The sequence below is a fragment of the Pocillopora verrucosa genome, chromosome 9 (genome assembly GCF_036669915.1).
Source record: "Pocillopora verrucosa isolate sample1 chromosome 9, ASM3666991v2, whole genome shotgun sequence".
In the NCBI taxonomy this organism is placed as follows: domain Eukaryota; kingdom Metazoa; phylum Cnidaria; class Anthozoa; order Scleractinia; family Pocilloporidae; genus Pocillopora; species Pocillopora verrucosa.
Window position 1 is genome coordinate 7,109,824 of NC_089320.1, and position 18,622 is coordinate 7,128,445.

Genomic DNA, 18,622 nt, shown 5'->3' on the forward strand with positions numbered 1-18,622 from the left:
TTGAATCATTATCACGCCATTTAAAAATGCATCGTTTCATTTTATACAGACCTCTGATGCATTTAATTACACACAATTCGCAACTTCTCGCCTTTTTTTAACAACAACAAGACAAAAATCTTGAAAAATGGGCTGAGGGCCAGAATAAAAGGCTTTACCTTAATCTCTGCGACAATTTCTCGTTTTTCTTTTCATAATTCTTTTTATTTTTTATCGAAGGTAATAACGGATTGGTAAGCTTAAAGATTCTATACGCGATTACGTGGAGATTGTGACCACCTTGTTGGATGAATTGTTTTTCCGGTTTCTCTCAATCGGGCCAACTCATTTTCGCTCTCGTCGAAACATTTTCGGGTTTAAAGTATCCAAAGGTCGACAAATGTGAAGCCTGTGGAAAAGAATCTTTGTGCGTACCAATGTTATGCCCAGAAGCCCAGTCTTACCTTCGACTGGAAGAGACAAAGAGATCTTTTTTAGCTCTTCAGCTTCAGCGGAAGAAGTGAGACATTCCACTTAACTAGTTCACGCAAGAGGACATGGCGTAAAAATCCTCTTCAGAAGTTTACCGCAGTCACAAACAAAATATTGCGCCTGCATGCAGCCTCGGCTAAACTGGGAGCGAATAAAATTTATAACTTGATTGGATGGTTAGTGTATGACGTAATTATCTTGGAAGTGAGACAAAGGAACTTATCGATGTCGTCGTGCTCTCGCGCGTGATATACTTCTCTTAGAAGTACTTGATCAGTGTTTCTTTTCGTTCAGCCATTTGGCCCAAAGATTTAGTTTCCCTTCCTTTCCTTTGGTCGTCATACTGGCTTGCTAACCCAGGAATCTATCCCTGGACTGATTTTATCGGAAACAGTCCTCATTGCTTAGCAGGTTAGCCAATTTTAGTGGAATTCCCCTTTGTTTGCAATCGTGGATTGAATAACCTTCGATTAGCCACGAGATGTGATTGTGCCGTAAAGACGTAGTATTTTCCCGTCTAGTCTTGTCTTTAACAGCTTTGGTTTGTGTTATGTTTTTTTTACCTTAGTGGGACTGCAGATCCTGACCGGCTAACGGACCAGATTTAAAGAATATGGACAAGATTAATGGGGATCCTGTTGCTGGCGAGAGCCACCCTCAAGAAATCTTACAAGGGTCGGTGTACAGCGACGGTGGTTACATCCCGCCGGAAGATTTGAATAACCATTTCGAAGAAGATGACGGACTGGACTTAGAGGGATATCAACCGACGTATGCTGAAGCTTTCCCTCCCCTTCCAAGCGCTCATGTGGAGAATTCAACGCAAAGCGACGCCGGATCAAAATGGCGAACTGGAACGGGTCCGATTCGCTCTACCACTGTGACTCAGGTATATATAACTGAAATCGCATAGAGACAAAAAGGAAATTAACGTCCTAAAGAGGAATTCTAAATAAGTGAAGGTTAATTTGTTCTTTTTGAACTTGTCTAATATTTATTAGTTTGGTATGAATATAGCTGATTTGAGTTCTTTACTTAGATTGCTACGTTCAGCGTGAAAATTGATACAACCTCACGACTGGAATTGCCTTTCTCTGTTTCGCCCACGGGATCGCTTTTATTTCATAATATGGAAAAGAACGTCCATGAAATAGATAGTATCAGTTATTGTAAACTTATTTTTGTCTGTAGTTGTTACGCCTAGAATATTTCCTCTCGATAGACAATGAACGATGCTTAGTTCTTCAAGCCACGTTTACAGGTCTTCCGGTCAGCCCACGGCTTACGGTGTTGGCTGTTGTTGAAGTATGAAGAAATAGTTTCATTAAATTATTCCCTGACATAGTAACTGCCAAAGAACATTGTCGTTATATTGACACGTTTTTCCTTTGTGTACTTTTTTAACAGTTGAGCGTTTTTCTGCTTCAATCTCGACAGAATTTTGCTAGTTAGTTTTGAACCATACAAAGCATCAATAATTTAAGTGATATTTTCATAATTCTTGCCTCAATGGTTGGTAAAATGTTGACATTATTTCACGACACATTAAAATCAATGGAATTATGTAGTTGATCGCCAAGTTTTTTAATCGTTGAGTTCTGAGTAGAAAATAGTCGAAAACCATTTCTCAGGAATAATGAAAAATACCTCTATATTGCTGATCCACACTTTCTGAATTCACGCAGTTTCACAGTTAATTTTTAGCGTTCCGTTTTTATCGTGCCTTCTTTGATAACTAAGTAAAAAGGTATTTGTGAGGTCTTAGCGACATGTACAAAACAGTCTTAAAGTTCTGATCACATGTTTCTTCGAGTTTCGCCGGCACTGTTGTCACGAAATAGGCAATTTGCATAGCGAACAATGACTATCTGAATAGAGTTAATTTTTCCCTACGTGTCCCGCCAACAGCCCACTTCATATTAAACTAATTTTCCTATCATGAAAATAAGCGATTTGTTGTAAGCCCCCACATAAAATGATCAAGCATCCTTTGTGTCAAGCAAGATATGTCAAGAGTTATTTTGCTGTAATTTCCAGTAACATTAGTTAGTATGTGGTACTGTAATTAGATCCAAATACATTTAGGACTAAGAGTTGAAATTTAATGAATATATTTCTTCCTTTTCTTTCTTCACTAAAAAAATTTCCATTAATTCATGATTTAAAAAACTTAATTGATCATGCCCTCCAGAAGAGAGAAAAACAGAAATGTGATATGATCTTGTTTCTAATTACTCGAGGTGTTTTTTCACTTCTCCAGTCTCTAGTGGTAGGGGAATAATCCTACTTGTTACAGCTGTCCAGAGAGACACCAACTTCAGGACAGGAGTGGCTAGCTATCAGTGAATTAATCAGTATCTTAATATGCAACTTTTGAAATAAAAGAGGTGGAAAGGTAGTATTATGAAGATTAACACAAGAAAGACTTTCTGTAAACAAAACTTGATCAGGTGATTAAATAAATAATAGCATAAAATTCTTTTCTCCTGCTTCAGTTTCCATGGAAGCAATTTGTTAACATTTCTTTTGATCTTGTAGGGTTAGTGTAAAATGTGCCAAGCCAAGCTTCATTTTTAATGTTTTTATTAACCTCTTTTGATCCACGTCTAAATGCGTCACATTCTCTTTTAGTTCCTTTAAAATGCTTTTTGAAAGATAAATTTTAATTGGACATAAGATGAAAGATTTCCAGGGAGAGAGAAATTGTCTCAAGAATGTCTTTTGTGTCAATTGTTAGTTTGAGAAAAGAATATTCCTTTTTGGTTAGAAGTCATTTTCTTTTTTCATATCACAGGAAAGGGTCAGATCTCTTTCTACACTTTTGTTGAGCTTGTGGTAATAAATTAATATGATATCCAAATCTAACTAGAAGTTAGATAAAATCATTTTTTACTGTAAAGCATGTCTTTGAAATTAAAGCACTGGGGCTTTGTCCTCAAAGGGTGTAGAATGTGTTTAGAGTTAGCAAAGACAAAGAGTTACAGATTCTCTCTTACAGAGAAGTGTATCAACATGTCTTTTCTTTTTGTCTTTGATTGTTTTGCTGTTTAGATTTGAGTATGATATCTTCAGGGATTTAAAGTTTCTATGTAGGTTTTTAATTAGAATCAGTAGATGGTGGATCTTGCACCCAGTAATGGGGATGGGTTTTTGCTGGCTCCCTTTTCCATTAGATGAAGATACAGCCTCTGATGTAGATTTGGAACACAGATTATCTTTAAAAATCTGCTTAGGTTGAAATGAAAGCCTCTCTCACTTATAGTTGACAAAAAATAATCGCACAGACCATGTGGAGAATGAAGATTTTGGCTGTTGTGAGTAAAAGGATGAAAGAAACAGTTGTTTTAATATGCCAGCAATTCTTTAGAATACAGAGGTTTTGTAAAGAACAGAGGAATTGCTGTTATTTGTGGTGATTGTACTTTACAATCCTGGGTAATGTTTTTTGTTTTCTTTTTTACTTCTCAATGTAGGTCTTCCGAGTTCCTCTGGAGGAAAGGCGTTACAAACAGCCAAATGAAAATGCTTTTGGAGATGACCGTCAACGAGAGATCTGCCGCGACATTATGGCAAAGACCGGAGCTTCAATTGAGATCAGTTCAGGAAAAGATCAAGGCTTGACAATCATGGTGACTGGAAAACCGGAATTACTGGCAAAAGCTAGGCGTATGGTGCTAACCCAACTTCAGACTCAGGTAAAAGCAGTTTGTACCTGAAAAATTTATATATTTATAATGAGAATTCTAGCATACCTGCTGGTACCCAAAGGAGTTTGACAGATATTTGAGTTTTATATTTCATTCAACCTTTCACCTCTAAGAGTGACTGGCATCTAATTTCACCCTTGAATCAAATTTAAAGGTCACAAGAATACAGGAAATAATCAACAATTTTGAGGAGCTCCTGATTGTCAAACAACTTCTCCTTGTCAGTACCATAACAAATGTAAAGAGAACAGTGTAGAGAATATAACAACCAATATTAGGGTGTAAAGAGTTGACCCTGCAAGCTGCACTAGTGACCTAGACAGAATTTCTCCTTACACTGTCAGTACTATTTCAAGCAAACAAGTAATGAGAATAAGGAAAAAAATTTAACATTAGTCACTGTCAAAGGGTAGTGTTGTTATATGTACAAAATGAAAGTTAACCTTTAAATTTTAGGCCTTTTAGTTGGTGATCATTTCCTTAATTCTCATGACTTTAACATGTGATTCATGGATTTAATGTAAGAAGGAATTAGACTTTGGTCAGTGTTAGAGGTTGAAGGGCAGTAGGGTTTTATGAACATAATTGATATAATCTTGAATTTTTAGGCTAATGTTGAACTCAACGTTCCCCGTGAACATCACAAATTCATTCTTGGCAAAGGAGGCAAAACGCTTCAGACACTTGAATTGCAAACTGCGACGAAAATCACCATGCCTAGGGATGGATCTGATACCATAAGAATTGTGGGAACAAAAGAAGGTGTGGACAGTGCTCGGCATGAGATACAGATCATATCTGATGAACAGGTAAGTTGCAAGGAGATAATTAGTGTTGGGTGGAGTGGAGTTAAAGAAACGTAGGTTTGGCAGTTATTTGGGTGGCCTAACACAGCTCTGCAAGGTATAGCTGCAGTCAGAGACAGAATTGTCAACACATTGGCATTTTCAAGCCCCCCTATGATTTAATTTTCACCCCTTTTGGCCTTGGCACTTCTCCTTCTTAACTGTAGTGTTCTAAAATTTCTCTGATGTTCAGTTGCAAGCAAGCAAGCAACATTTAATGTTGGAGTAGCATTCCCTTTTGCAGATTATTGTGCAATGCTAAAAGAAGTGTTTATCTGGTGTCTTAATCCCTTAACTCCCAGAGGTGATTTACTTGTATCTTCTCCCTTTCATATCCATACAGACAGACTTGTCATGAGGACACTTAAACTTGTCAAGTAGAGGTTTTTCTCTTGATCTAACACCAAATTTTTGTGACTTATTTAAAAGAAAATGTGCAGCAGCAAGAGGGGAGAATTAACTTTCAGATCTTGGGATTTAAAGGATCAAGATTACTGCTTAGGCACAACTTGTCAACTAATTTTGTCTCAATTTTTAGTTTCTGAGTATAAGATCCTTTTTGGCTTGCTTCTTAAGTGAAATTGTGGGTTGTGGCCTGTTTCTAAAGTGAAATTGTGAGATGATTTTGTGACCTGTTTCTAAAGTGGAATTGTGAGATGATGTTGTGGTTTGTTTCTAAAGTGAAATTGTGAGATAATGTTGTGACTTGTTTCTAAAGTGAATTTGTGAGATGATTTTGTAGTTTGTTTCTAAAGTGAAATTGTGAGATGATGTTGATGTTGTGGCCTGTTTCTAAAGTGAAATTGTGAGATGATGTTGTGACTTGTTTCTAAAGTGAATTTGTGAGATGATATTGTGGTTTGTTTCTAAAGTGAAGTTTTGAGATGATTATGTGGCTTGTTTCTGAAGTGAAATTGTGAGATGATGTTGTGGCTCGTTTCCAAGGTGAAATTGTGAGATAACATTATGGCTTGTTTCTAAGGTGAAATTGTGAGGTGATATTGTGGCCTATTTCTAAAGTGAAATTGTGAGATGCTGTTGTAGCCTGTTTCCAAAGTGAAATTGTGAGGTGATATGGCCTTTTTCTAAAGTGAATTTTGAGTTAATATTGAGGCTTATTTCTAAAGTGAAATTGTGAGATGATGTTGTGGCCTGTTTCTGAAGTGAAATTGTGAGATGCTGTTGTGGTCTATTTCTAAAGTGAAATTGTGAGGTTATGTTGTGGCCTATTTCTAAAGTGAAATTGTGAGGTTATGTTGTAGCTTTTTTCTAAAGTGAATTGTGAGCTAATATTGAGGCCTCTTTCTGAAGTGAAATTGTGAGGTTATGTTGTAGCTTTTTCTAAAGTGAAATTGTGAGATGATGTTGTGGCCTGTTTCTAAAGTAAATTGTGAGATGATGTGGCCTGTTTGTGAAGTGAAATTGTGAGGTTTTGTTGTAGCTTTTTTCTAAAGTGAAATTGTGAGATGATGTTGTGGCCTGTGTCTTGTCAAGTAGAGGTTTTTCTCTTGATCTAACACCAAATTTTTGTGACTTAGTTAAAAGAAAATGTGCAGCAGCAAGAGGGGAGAATTAACTTTCAGATCTTGGGATTTAAAGGATCAAGATTACTGCTTAGGCACAATTTGTCAACTAATTTTGTCTCAATTTTTAGTTTCTGAGTATAAGATCCTTTTTGGCTTGCTTCTTAAGTGAAATTGTGGGTTGTGGCCTGTTTCTAAAGTGAAATTGTGAGATGATTTTGTGACCTGTTTCTAAAGTGGAATTGTGAGATGATGTTGTGGTTTGTTTCTAAAGTGAAATTGTGAGATGATGTTGTGGCCTGTTTCTGAAGTGAATTTGTGAGATGATGTGGCTGTTTATGAAGTGAAATTGTGAGGTTATGTTGTAGCTTTTTCTAAAGTGAAATTGTGAGATGATGTTGTGGCCTGTTTCTGAAGTGAATTTGTGAGGTTATGTAGCTTTTTTCTAAAGTGAAATTGTGAGATGATGTTGTGGCCTGTTTCTAAAGTGAAATTGTGAGATGATGTGGCCTGTTTATGAAGTGAAATTGTGAGGTTATGTAGCTTTTTTCTAAAGTGAAATAGTGAGATGATGTTGTGGCCTGTTTCTAAAGTGAAATTGTGAGATGATGTGGCCTGTTTATGAAGTGAAATTAAGTTGTAGCTTTTTTCTAAAGTGAAATTGTGAGGTGATTTTGTGGCCTGTTTCTAAAGTGAAATTGTGAGGTTATGTTGTGGCCTTTTACTAAAATGAAATTTTGAGATGCTGTTATGGCCTGTTTTTAAAGTGAAATTTTGAGATGATGTTGTGGTGTTAGGGTCAGCACTACACACCTCAAGTTAATAGGTCTTAGGTGAAGACCTTGTTCTGTGGTGAGTTTTTTCAGCAAGATGATTTCCTCTCACACTGCCCCTCTTCAGCCAGGACTATGTATGGCTTAATGGTCTGTGGAGCCTAATGGGGGAACTTGTGTTTGACTTGCATCCCATTCTGGTTTGGGTTGGGGAATTGCAATACTCCCTTTCCACTTGTGCCACAGAAGCTGAGATGAGCTTGGGCTGAATGAGCCACCTGGCTTGAGTGGAGGCCTGGTGTTTGAGGGAAAATTTTTGTTAAGTAACACCTCACTATTCCTCACTGTTTTTTATTTCTAATTATTTTTTGCAGGCTAAACTTGCCTTTGAAAGACTCAACATTGAACATTTTTACCATCCTTTCATATCCGGAGCCAATGCCTCGAAGATCACGGAACAGACTACAGCACGTATCAACATCCCACCTCCATCCGTTCAGAAGGACGAGATCACTATTGCAGGGGAGAAGGAAGGTGTGGCTAAGGCAAAGGAAATCATTATGGCTATATATGAGGAGAAAAAACGGAAGACGACCACTGTGTCCATTGAAGTAAAGAAGTCTCAGCATAAGTATGTGATTGGTCCTCGTGGAGGTACCCTGCAGGAAATACTGGCTCTTACTGGTGAGTATAGGAATGAAGTTCAGAAATATATATCAACAGGAAGCCATCAGAAAAAGAAAAACTGACTGCTGAATAGTAAATTTCCTGTAGTGAAAGTAGCAGATGTAAAGTCTCAAAAGGAGTATAGATCATTTTTCTTTCCATTTTCAACAGATAATGTTAGAATGAAATGCTGTGCAGTTTAACCTGTGGATAGACTCCTGTTTTAAGCTAGGCCCAGCCCAAAGTTTCATGCACAAGCTGCATCAACCCTTAAACTCCCAAAATGTGATTGTTAATTCTCCCCTTTAGCTGCTACACATGCCCCAGTAAATTAGTGATGTGAATTTTGTTAGATCTTAGAATAACAACTTCTACCTGATAAGTTTGAGTATTATTATTTGTTTGCTGGATAATGTATGAATACTATGAGGAGAAGTTATATGTTGATCACCTCTGATAATTAGAGGGTAATGATGCTCTGGCATCATGAATTAGCAGCTTCAACTCAGTGTTACTATGCTCACTTACCCAGTTCTTCTAATGAAGCCTTTTGGCAAGCTAAAGACAGTTAAAATGTAAACATCCTTTTATATTCCAGGTAATCATGCTTAAAAGGTTAAGGCAATTAATTTTATCATATAATTATCAAGAAAAAGAGAGGTGAATTTCTGGTGTGGAAATTTATTTTCTCAGGTGTGTCTGTGGAGATGCCACCTTTAGACAGTGATTCAGAGACCATCACCTTGCGTGGTGAGCCAGATAAACTTGGGACAGCCTTGACCCAGGTGTATGAGAAAGCAAGCAGTGTTGTAAGTGCCGAGGTTGATGCACCCCGCTGGCTTCACAGGTTTATCATTGGCAGGAAAGGACAGAATATACGCAAGATTACCCAGGATTTACAAAAGGTTGGCAGCTTTAGTTAATCTACCTTTTCATTCCCTCAATGTGATTTGACATTCTTCCTTCTTGTTATTATACTCTTCTTTGTAAATCAGTTGGGAGAATTTAGGATCAAGAACAAGAAATCCAGCTGATAATTTTTCTATTCTCGTCACTTGTTTTCTGGTGGAGGTTGGAAAATTGTGCGGAGAAGAAACCCCTTAATTCACTTGTTAGATTTGGAAGTCAACACAGAGCACAAGCACACACACTGCAAACAGTTGGATGTTCTCAGATACAGTGGTTGCAGTAACTATTTCAATAAGCTGCTGTCGATGGTGCAATATGCAGCTGTGCCCGGGAAGGAATTGTTATAGTGCAACCTAAACAAGAGAGCCTCCTTGTCAGTACTAAAGGGAATGTATAGAGAGGAGTATGGAGACTGTGGATGCTGATTTTAGGGTGTATAGGATTATTGAAACCTCTGCACATGACAATTCTATGTCCAGTGTGTAATTTTGTTGTATTTTATGTGCATGACGTAATAGGACGGTGATTTTTGACAGGTTCATGTTGAATTCAGTGATGAGAAGGACAGCGTCTCTCTAGAAGGACCCCCTCAGGAAGTAGAGAAGGCACAAGAATCCCTTGAGACATTTATTAGAGAACTGGTGAGTTCAGGTTTAACCAAAGGTAGATCAAATATGTGACAATGTTTGTCTTACAACAGAAGTCCTTACATTTTGAAAACCATCAGAAGTGTGTTTTGTTTTCGAAAGGGTTCTCTTTCTGGTAAGTTTTCTGTGTAGATGGGGACAAAAGAGTCTTGATGAGATTGAGACAGCTCAGAATGGCCAAACATGTAAAATGAAAAAGTAAAATATTGAAAAAGTGAGATATTTAAGTCCTCTATTATGGGAAGCTAGGCAAATGTGACTAGATGAAAAGAAATGGGTAAATTATGAGAACTTATTATTGTCAGTAGAATCTGTGTTTGATTTCTCACCAACCACTGCTTTTGTTGTCCAAATGACAGAGAGCATCCATGGACTTTGCAGAAATCTTAGTTGACCATAAGTATCACCCACACATCATTGGCAAAAATGGAAGCAATGGTATGACTGTAAACTTCATCAAATTGCAGTTTGTTTGTGATACCTTTCAAGTGTTTGTGAAAAGAAAACAAACCAAGCAATGGAGCATACATGTGTTTCTGCTTGTATTTTTCAGTGAACCGCATTAAAACTGAAACAGGAACATCCATTTTGATTCCATCCAACAACGAAAAGAGCAATGTACTGAGGATTGAAGGTTCACCCAAGGGAGTAGCTTTGGCCAAAGCTGAAATATTGCAAATGGTTAAGAAACTGGTAAGTTTATTTGTGCAAAATGTTTTTACAGTTTTCAATTTTTTTGTTTGTTTGTTTTTGCTGTTTTGGCAATATAAGCATTTTTGGTGTGGCGTATCTCCCATTATTTAACCCCATCACCTCCAAGATCTAGTTAGTAATTCTCCTTACTGTCTGTCATACAATTCTTCTGATGGTAGTTTGGAGAATTTGATAATTGCATCAACTAATTAATCCCCTTCTGATGTTTTTCTGAATTCTCATCACTTGTTCGCTTGATATTGTGTTGATATTGAAAGGAGAAAGTCTGTGTTGATCACTTGTGGGAGTTGAAAAGTTAGTTACTCAAATTATGGGAAAGTCACATTGAAAGATTCTGTTTCCTTTCAAATGTCCTTTAGAATTTTTACTCATTGTAATGTTTATTAAAGGGTTCCCATCATAAATGTAGCTCAAAGTAAGATCAGTTTTCAAGTGTCATCCATGTGTGAAAATTTTTTTGATGTGCTGCTCCTTGCAGGAAAATGAAAAGACCAAAGATATTCTTATTGAACAACGATTCCACCGAACCATCATTGGCACTAAGGGAGGAAAGATCCGTGAGATTCGGGAGAAATATCCAGAAGTTCAAATCTCCTTCCCTGATGCTGGCAAAATGAGTGATATTGTGAATTTACGAGGACCCAGAGAAGATGTAGATGGTGTTTACACTTTGCTCAAGAGACTGAGCTCTGAACTGGTAATACTTGTTGGTTCAGTTGAACAATTTTGTTCTTTTAGGGCAGCTAAAGTATGTTACAAGCTGAACTCTCTTTTGTTTTGTTGCCATTCTGTTGGGAAAAGCTTGCTCAAAGTCAAATAGTTCGTTATGTACAAAAAGGTAATTGTTACAGTCACATGTATGAAAGACCAAATGCTTGACCATCAGAGGGTGTTTTGGCTGAAAAATCATCCTAATTTTTTAACATTGTGTCACCATATTTGCACATTCAGCATTCTGATATTGACTTATTTATATGTTTTTTTTATTTGTTTTTTTTTTATATAATCATCTTCATTCTGTTGACAAATTACATAGTTTTAAACATCTCTTGGCATGTTGTAATTGGTAAATGGGTTGCTTGACAAGACAAACTAACTAGATAGATATTATAGGTCAGCTGGCAGATGCACTGAATCTTTCTTCTGTTTTATTTTGTTTAGATTGCTGCTAACTACCGTGTTGAAGTTCCCATTTTTAAACAGTTCCATAAGAATGTGATTGGCAGAGGTGGAGCAACCATCAAGAAGGTATTGTGTGTTGTTAACCAGAAATAGAAATAGCCTCAGTTGATTGCGGTAAAAGGTTGTCATTAACTTGTACTTTTGGTCCAAGCAGCTTTTGGGGAGAAACAATTTTAAACTTTTTTTAACAAAACAGCTTTTAAGCTTTGGTGTGGTTGGGTACAAGTCTTGATTGGCTTCACTTAATTACTGAGACGTGTTGAGAAAGTTTTCCTGTTACTGAATGGAGTAAAGCAAGACCAATGCAATTCTAGATCACAGGGTAATTTAGTTTCCCCTTACTGTATCATCCTTCAACCAATAATAAAGGTTAGGAGAATGAGAGAAATTATTGAGACCAAGAGAAGCTCCTGATTGTCTGACTAATTCTCTCTATCAGTACCATAGGAAACATGAATCAAACAGTTTGGAGAATATGAATGCTGAAGTTTAGATTTGTAGATTCTTCTCATCTATGTGCTGTCTAAATATCTGTCACTGCTTACTCTGCAGATCCGAGAAGAAACTGACACAAAGATTGAGCTGCCAGCTGAAGGAAGTGACAGTGACGTCATTGTCATTACAGGACACAAAGCACAGGTGGAAGCTGCACGTGACCGCATAACAACAATACAGAATGAGCTGGTAAGGATTTACCTGTTGTATTCGAGGAGTGTAGATTCAAGGCTTAACACTCAGTTCCCAAGTAGTGACTAAAATTTGAAATCTCCTAACCACATGTTGACATTATCCATATAGCAGTGATGAGAATAAGAAACTAGACTTTCTTATGGAGACAGTGTTGTCTCACGATATTATCTCAGGAAATGAAATCAAGAATATAGGGGCAGGAGCATACTGTGATATAACGAAAGGATGTTCTTAGTAACGGGATGAAGGATAGTTAGGGCCATTGAAATTTAGCCAGAGAATTCTCTGATTTCCATTAACTGTTGAACATCCTGTCATCTTACTCAATTCTTAGAACTATCTCTCATAGAAGTAAAAAGCATCTAACAGAGAGAAATTTGGAAGAGATCTTTGGTGTTAAGGATTTAACGAAAGCGCACGTACGTTTTTCAGGCAAATGAAAGACCAGTGATCAGAAAATTCTCCATTTTCTATGGACTAATAAACAGCTTGTTGTGTTAATTTTTAGCCAGATTCTCGTAACTAATTTGCGTAGAAGTACAGAGGTAAATGTATATAGCAACAAACGCAGAGAATTATGAAAGAGGTGCTTGTCGTTAGAGGGTTAACAAATGTACACGTATGTTTTTCAGGCAAATGTCACCCAAATTGAAGTAATTATCCCACACAAACATCACAATGCTGTGATCGGTGCAAAAGGCCGGTTGATCCGTTCAATCATGGATGATTGTGGGGGAGTAAGTATTAAATTCCCACCTGAGGGAACCAACAGTGACAAAGTTCTTATTCGTGGACCAAAGGATGATGTGGAAAAAGCCAAGAAACAGCTTCTGGAGCTTTTGAATGAAAAGGTTAGAAATTAAGTTTTCAAAAATGGATGTTTTGCATAAAAATCGCTAGATTTAAAATTCTCCATCTTCATTTTCATCCTCATCGCGCAGAAGCATCACATCGACATTCCTCTGTTAGCATTATGCAGGACGTTTGTGCCCATGGACCCAGTTAAACGCCTTAGCCTGCCACTAGTCTCCAATAGCTTAATGGTAGACCATTCGCAGCAGTAATCGGAAGGTCGTAGGTGCAAATCCCATCGGGAGCACTTGGAATTCTTTTTCTCCAAGTATATCGGAGTCATTCACTGATTTTCGTCACAGTACACGTAAAAAGGACTGAGATCGGTTTTGCCAGTTGTTGATCGCTCAATCCTACAATGCACGGACAGTTTTCAGATCAGTAATTCATTTTGTTAAGGAAAAGTTTAAGCTCCTACGGAATTGAATTTAAAGGGTTTTTTCAATATTATTTTGTAAGGCTGAGATGAAAATTGTCAGGTGAATTTATAAATTTTAAGACTACTCAGACTCGCAATATGCGACAGTCAAGTAACTAGTAGCAAGTACAAATCAAAACTAATTAAGGTTTTCATGAAATTAAATCTCACTTTTTCTTCCGTGTCACAGGAGACCAATAGTTACACCCTAGAGATTCGTGCAAAGCCACAGCATCACCGCTTTTTAATTGGACGGGGTGGATCCAACATCAGAAAGGTGCGCGAGAATACAGGAGCGAGGATCGTTTTCCCGACACCAAGTGATGAAGACAAGGAACTGATCACCATCATTGGAAAGAAGGAAGGAGTGGAGGCAGCCAAGCAAGAACTGATGAAAGCTATCAAGGATCTGGTACAGATATGTTTTCAACTTTCTGACCCCTCAGAGTGACTAGCATCTAATTTCTCCTTTCACCCATGAATCGAGAATTGAGGTCACGGGAATAAAAGAAATGATTACGAACCAAACAAGCTCGTGATTGTTCAACAAATTTTCCTTGTCAACGCCTAAGGAAATTGAGGAAATTCCTTTGCAAGCTGATTGTGGATAGATTAGCATGTAAACGTCTCTCATTTTCTTTTCCTTCACCCTAATATGCAACTGCTTCTAAGATCGCACATAACGTATTTATATAGATAGCTTTAGTGAAAACTTGGTTATTTCCCCCCTTTTACAGGACAACATCGTCGAAGGCGAGGTACACGTAGACCCCAAACACCATAAGTATTTTGTTGCCAAGCGAGGTGAAAAACTGCGCGAGATCGCCGACGACTTCGGCGGAGTTGTGGTCAGTTTCCCCAGGAACGGCGTGAACTCTGATCGTGTTGTCCTGAAAGGGGCCAAGGATTGCATCGACGGAGCAAAGAAAAGGATCCTAGAGATTGTAGATGAGCTGGATTCCATGGTGTCCATCGAGTGCGTCATCCCTCAGAAGTACCACCGTAACATCATGGGAGCCAAAGGGGTCAATGTCCAGAAGGTTACTTCACAGTACAATGTTCAGATCAAGTTTCCCGACCGAGACCCGGCAGCTAAGGGACAAGGCATGGTTAATGGCAGCTCCTCCCCCGTGGAGGTGAACGGCGATGAAGCTGGCTCCCCCCCGGCTAGTCCCCGAAAGTGTGACATCATCACTATTACTGGATCTAAGGATAATGCTGAAGCTGCTAAAGAAGCATTACTGGTATGTAGACATTTTTCCTCAGCGGAAGGGGTGGCAATTTGCGCTAAATCGACGAGATTTTGTGTACCCGAGCCATCCAATGTCCAATGCCGTGTCTGCCTCTTTGCGCTGAAGTTTTTTACGCCTTACACCCTATTAATTGTTTGCTTCCAGGAACTTGTCCCAATCACAGAGATGATGACCATTCCATTTGATTACCACCGCTTTATAATCGGTGCCAAAGGAGCCAATGTCCGTCAAATGATGGACGAGTTTGACGTCAATATTACCATACCCCCCTCTAAGGACGAGTCTGACCAGGTAGTCATTGTTGGTACTCGTCCCAAGGTCAACAAGGCTATCGAGGCGCTTGAACAGAAGGTGGCTGTGATTGAGGCAGAGAATGAAGATCGGGTAAGATTCTGATCTGTATAAAAGGACCTTGTCTTAAATGATCGTTATATGTGATTTTTGCCGTGCGCTTTCGTGGTATGCTCCCGGCAGGGTGCGGTTGGAGAGCTTTTCGATTGATTGTCGTAAAATCGAAACCAAAGCAATCAATAGTAAATCAATATCAATCATAGTAAGGAAAATCCGAGGAGCTAGTGAGAACTTGGAGAATAAACAAGCCAACTACCTGAAGAGCGGGAAAACGTGGCCGACCTAGTCGCGGTCGGTTGGTCTTGAATCTGATTGGCTGGAAAAGTGGCGCAAGTTTTCTGGACTAATCACACAACGACCTAAAGTAAAAACAAAGCAATTCTGGTTTACTTTTCGACTTTAGTTTTCTTCAACGGTAAAAGGATGAAAGGAAAAGGGGTAGAAGAAGCAATTGATAAGTAGAAACAATCAAGGGTGGGAACAAATGGCCAGGACAAACACCAGTTAGAAGCCACAATAATGTGTAATTCGGGCCAGATTTTAGACGCGCCAACCTTGGAATAACGTTCCCATCTAGAGTAATGGTTATTTCCATTCATTTCGCAGCAACTACGAAGTTTCAAAATGGAAATAACCGTCGCTAGTTCTTATCACCCTAAGATCATTGGCCGCAAAGGACAAGTTATTCAGAAGATCCGCACCGAACACGGAGTACAGATACAATTTCCACCCGTGGAATCTTCGGAGGCTGACGCGGACAAGATTGTCTTGACTGGTTACGAGCATAACTGTGAAGCAGCCAAGGAAGCCATTTTGAAGATAGTTCATGAGTTGGTAGGTGTTAATTTTATTAGGCTTTCGTAGCACTTTTTTTAGCACTTTGCCTGTTTTAGCTTATGTAAACCTTTTTATTAGCCTTTGATAAGAATGCGGTGAAATTAAAATGTGATCGTGCAATATTACCCGTCTTTGCTGTAACACTGTCTCCATAGATTGTATTTTATTGAACGGGGGAAAAAGGGAGGGGGTGGAGGGGGGGGGGGGGTTGGGCAGGAGTAACACTTGAGTCGCGTTATGCGACACAAACTAATTTGTGAGCACGCGCTCCTTATTAGCGCCTGGGCATGAGTGTTTCTTCGCCCGCGGGAACGTATGAAGCCTTGAGCAACGTGAACTGATGAGAGGTCTGAGAGGGGTCTGGCACTGATACTGATACTGATACTCATTAGTGCCAGACCCCCTTGCAAATCTCTCCATGACTCGTCTAAAATCTTCTCGGGGACGAAGAAACGAGCGTCTTGCCACGCTGGTCATGAGCGCCTGCTCTAAGACTGACACCAAACGGAAATAAGCGGTGTCGTAATCATCGCACGACTGCGCCACTACAGTGATAACAGCTTGTTTGTTTTATGGATTAACTTCATGGAGCGTGCAGTAGGTCGGCTCATTTGCAATCTTATCGTGCCGATACCAGCGTGTTAATTGTTGTTGTTTTGGCAGGAGGAGCAAGTGAGTGTAGAGGTACCCATTGACCCCCGAGTTCACCGCCGTCTGATTGGCACCAAAGGAAGAGCCATCCGGAAATTCATGGACACCTACAGGGTGGACATACGGTTCCCGTCACTCAACACCTCTGATCCTGTCGTCATTTCCGGTCTTGCAGATAACGTAGAGGAAGCAAAAGATCAGCTTCTGTTGTTGGAAGAGGAATACGTGAGTGCACAAGATATTATATATGCAAAAGAGGTTTGGTGGACCAACTTGACGCGAGCGTAAAGTGATATCTTTGAACCCTTCTAGATCCTCAAGGTCGCGCTCTCTTAAACTTTCTCCTTTCTCCTTTCCCCTTTCTCCTTTCCCCTTTCCCCTCACCTTCCCGTGCTCTCCTTACCGGTCACCTAGACCAACACAACGCTGATTATTAGGTTGTGAATACTGTTCTTATAATATCCCAAAGTGCCGTCAGTTCTGTGATTCCCTTTACCAATATTCATATTGTGATCTCCGTGGCATTAACTTAAATATTTTGTCGCGCATCACGGCACTTATTCCTTTTATTTCCTTCCTTAAGATGCAAGACGTACGGGACGAGATTGAACAACATGACGTTGTCAACCATTACCTAAACCCGCCAAGTAAACAAGGCAACCAGGCAGGGTTCGTTGTTAGGGATGCTCCTTGGGATAACGTGCGGAAGGCAGATGGAGGCAGGAAGCAGCAGCCCCCACCTCAACAGCAGTCTACTATAGAAAGGCCCCTTCCACCTGATACCACCAACATTGCCGACTTCCCCTGTATCGGCAGCTCCGCGGCCGCTCCCCGTCCCACAGCCTGGGGTCCGACCCGCCGTTGAGAAGAGTATACCACGACACTTTTAGTGAGCAAGGTCGCTGACAGCTTAACGAAGATTTTAGTAGATTTTATTAGCTTTGTTAGCTTGTTTACCGTTGTGGTGAAATTATTATAATTTTTTTTCTGATTATTTTCCCTGTTTCTTGTGTTTGTGTGACTGGCACTTGGTAACTAAGAGACATTGTATGATCAAAATCACATAGCGTTGTTATTCCGGTTGATTTTTGTTAGTTTCCCTCGATGAGACCTTGAATTTGTCGTATGCTGGTGGAGGAGTTGCGTGCTTTTGATTTGGTATAGTTAAGGGGTTGTTAAAGGGGTTTAGTTACTCTCTGTCTTGGACGAAAATTCACATCATCGTCGATTAGCTTGCTCAGCAAAATTAAATTATTTTTTCATCTGATTTTACCGACTCCTCTTTTGACAATCAAATAAACAGACATACTTCCATAGAAGGAGAAGAAAAAAAATAAAATCTAACATAATATTTGATATTCTTTATATTCCCACCCCTTCAAAATAGAAATATTTAGATAAAAATGAAACCCAAATGTCTGCTTGGTTGCTTATTGGTACGTCTAACCAAGTGACTTCTGTAACCTTGCAAAAAGGCCGAGTAACTATTTTACTTGGCCGGTACCAGTTCTTAAGTGGCTTTGTAAGGTCAAATAAATTGCTTAACCAGAAAAGGAATAACCTTGTCTTATCTTTTTTGTCGTCACTTGACGTTTAGTCTGAGCTGTAAAGTCCCCTCATCGTTCCAATGCCCCGACGGGGTCCTAAGTTTTTTTTAGCATCAACGGATGAACAATTGCACCTTCGGTCAATCAAACTTAACAAATATACTTTCAAGAACGCTATTTGCATATATATTAACATTCAATAGCATCAACGGATGAACAATTGCACCTTTGGACAAACAAACACGACAAATATACTTTCAATCTCGCGCAATGGTCGATCATTAACACCAATAAAAAATCAATTGCATAGTATGACAATCCACTGCGTATTGGAGACAATACAATTTGCACAGAGACGCACAATCAATAGCACCTTCGTACAACCGTTTATTCAAAATGGTCAATCATTGACGTGAACTGACAAATATTGGTGTTTTTCGAACAATAGAAAGAAAAAATATTCATCAGTGTTATTCATGTTAGTTACATGTATTTTAAAATACTGACCAAAAATACAAGAGTATGTACATTATTTAAATTTTGTCTCTTTTTGCACAATATTTTGCTGAAGCAGAAATAAAATCAA

At 38.9% G+C, this 18,622-nt stretch overlaps 1 protein-coding gene across 1 annotated transcript; it reads left to right on the forward strand.

Moving 5' to 3' along the window:
* Positions 1–679: 679 nt before the first annotated feature.
* On the forward strand, positions 680–18,049 carry LOC131782298 (vigilin-like). The gene is made up of 19 exons (XM_059099021.2): positions 680–882; positions 1,040–1,360; positions 3,945–4,166; positions 4,787–4,987; positions 7,694–8,003; positions 8,679–8,890; positions 9,431–9,535; positions 9,901–9,979; positions 10,095–10,234; positions 10,734–10,952; positions 11,417–11,503; positions 11,990–12,121; positions 12,760–12,978; positions 13,588–13,809; positions 14,135–14,641; positions 14,795–15,034; positions 15,608–15,835; positions 16,502–16,714; positions 17,073–18,049. Exons 2-19 carry the CDS (start codon positions 1,085–1,087, stop codon positions 17,352–17,354), a joined length of 3,894 nt encoding a protein of 1,297 aa, XP_058955004.2. The 5' UTR covers positions 680–882; positions 1,040–1,084; the 3' UTR covers positions 17,355–18,049.
* The last annotated feature ends 573 nt before the right edge of the window (positions 18,050–18,622 follow it).

Coding starts and splice junctions, on each gene's coding strand:
- LOC131782298 (XM_059099021.2), top strand. CDS start 1,085: ATGGACAAGATTAATGGGGATCCTGTTGCTGGCGAGAGCCACCCTCAA. Junction 15,035..15,607: donor AGGCAGAGAATGAAGATCGG/GTAAGATTCTGA, acceptor TTCATTTCGCAG/CAACTACGAAGTTTCAAAAT. Junction 16,715..17,072: donor TGTTGTTGGAAGAGGAATAC/GTGAGTGCACAA, acceptor TCCTTCCTTAAG/ATGCAAGACGTACGGGACGA.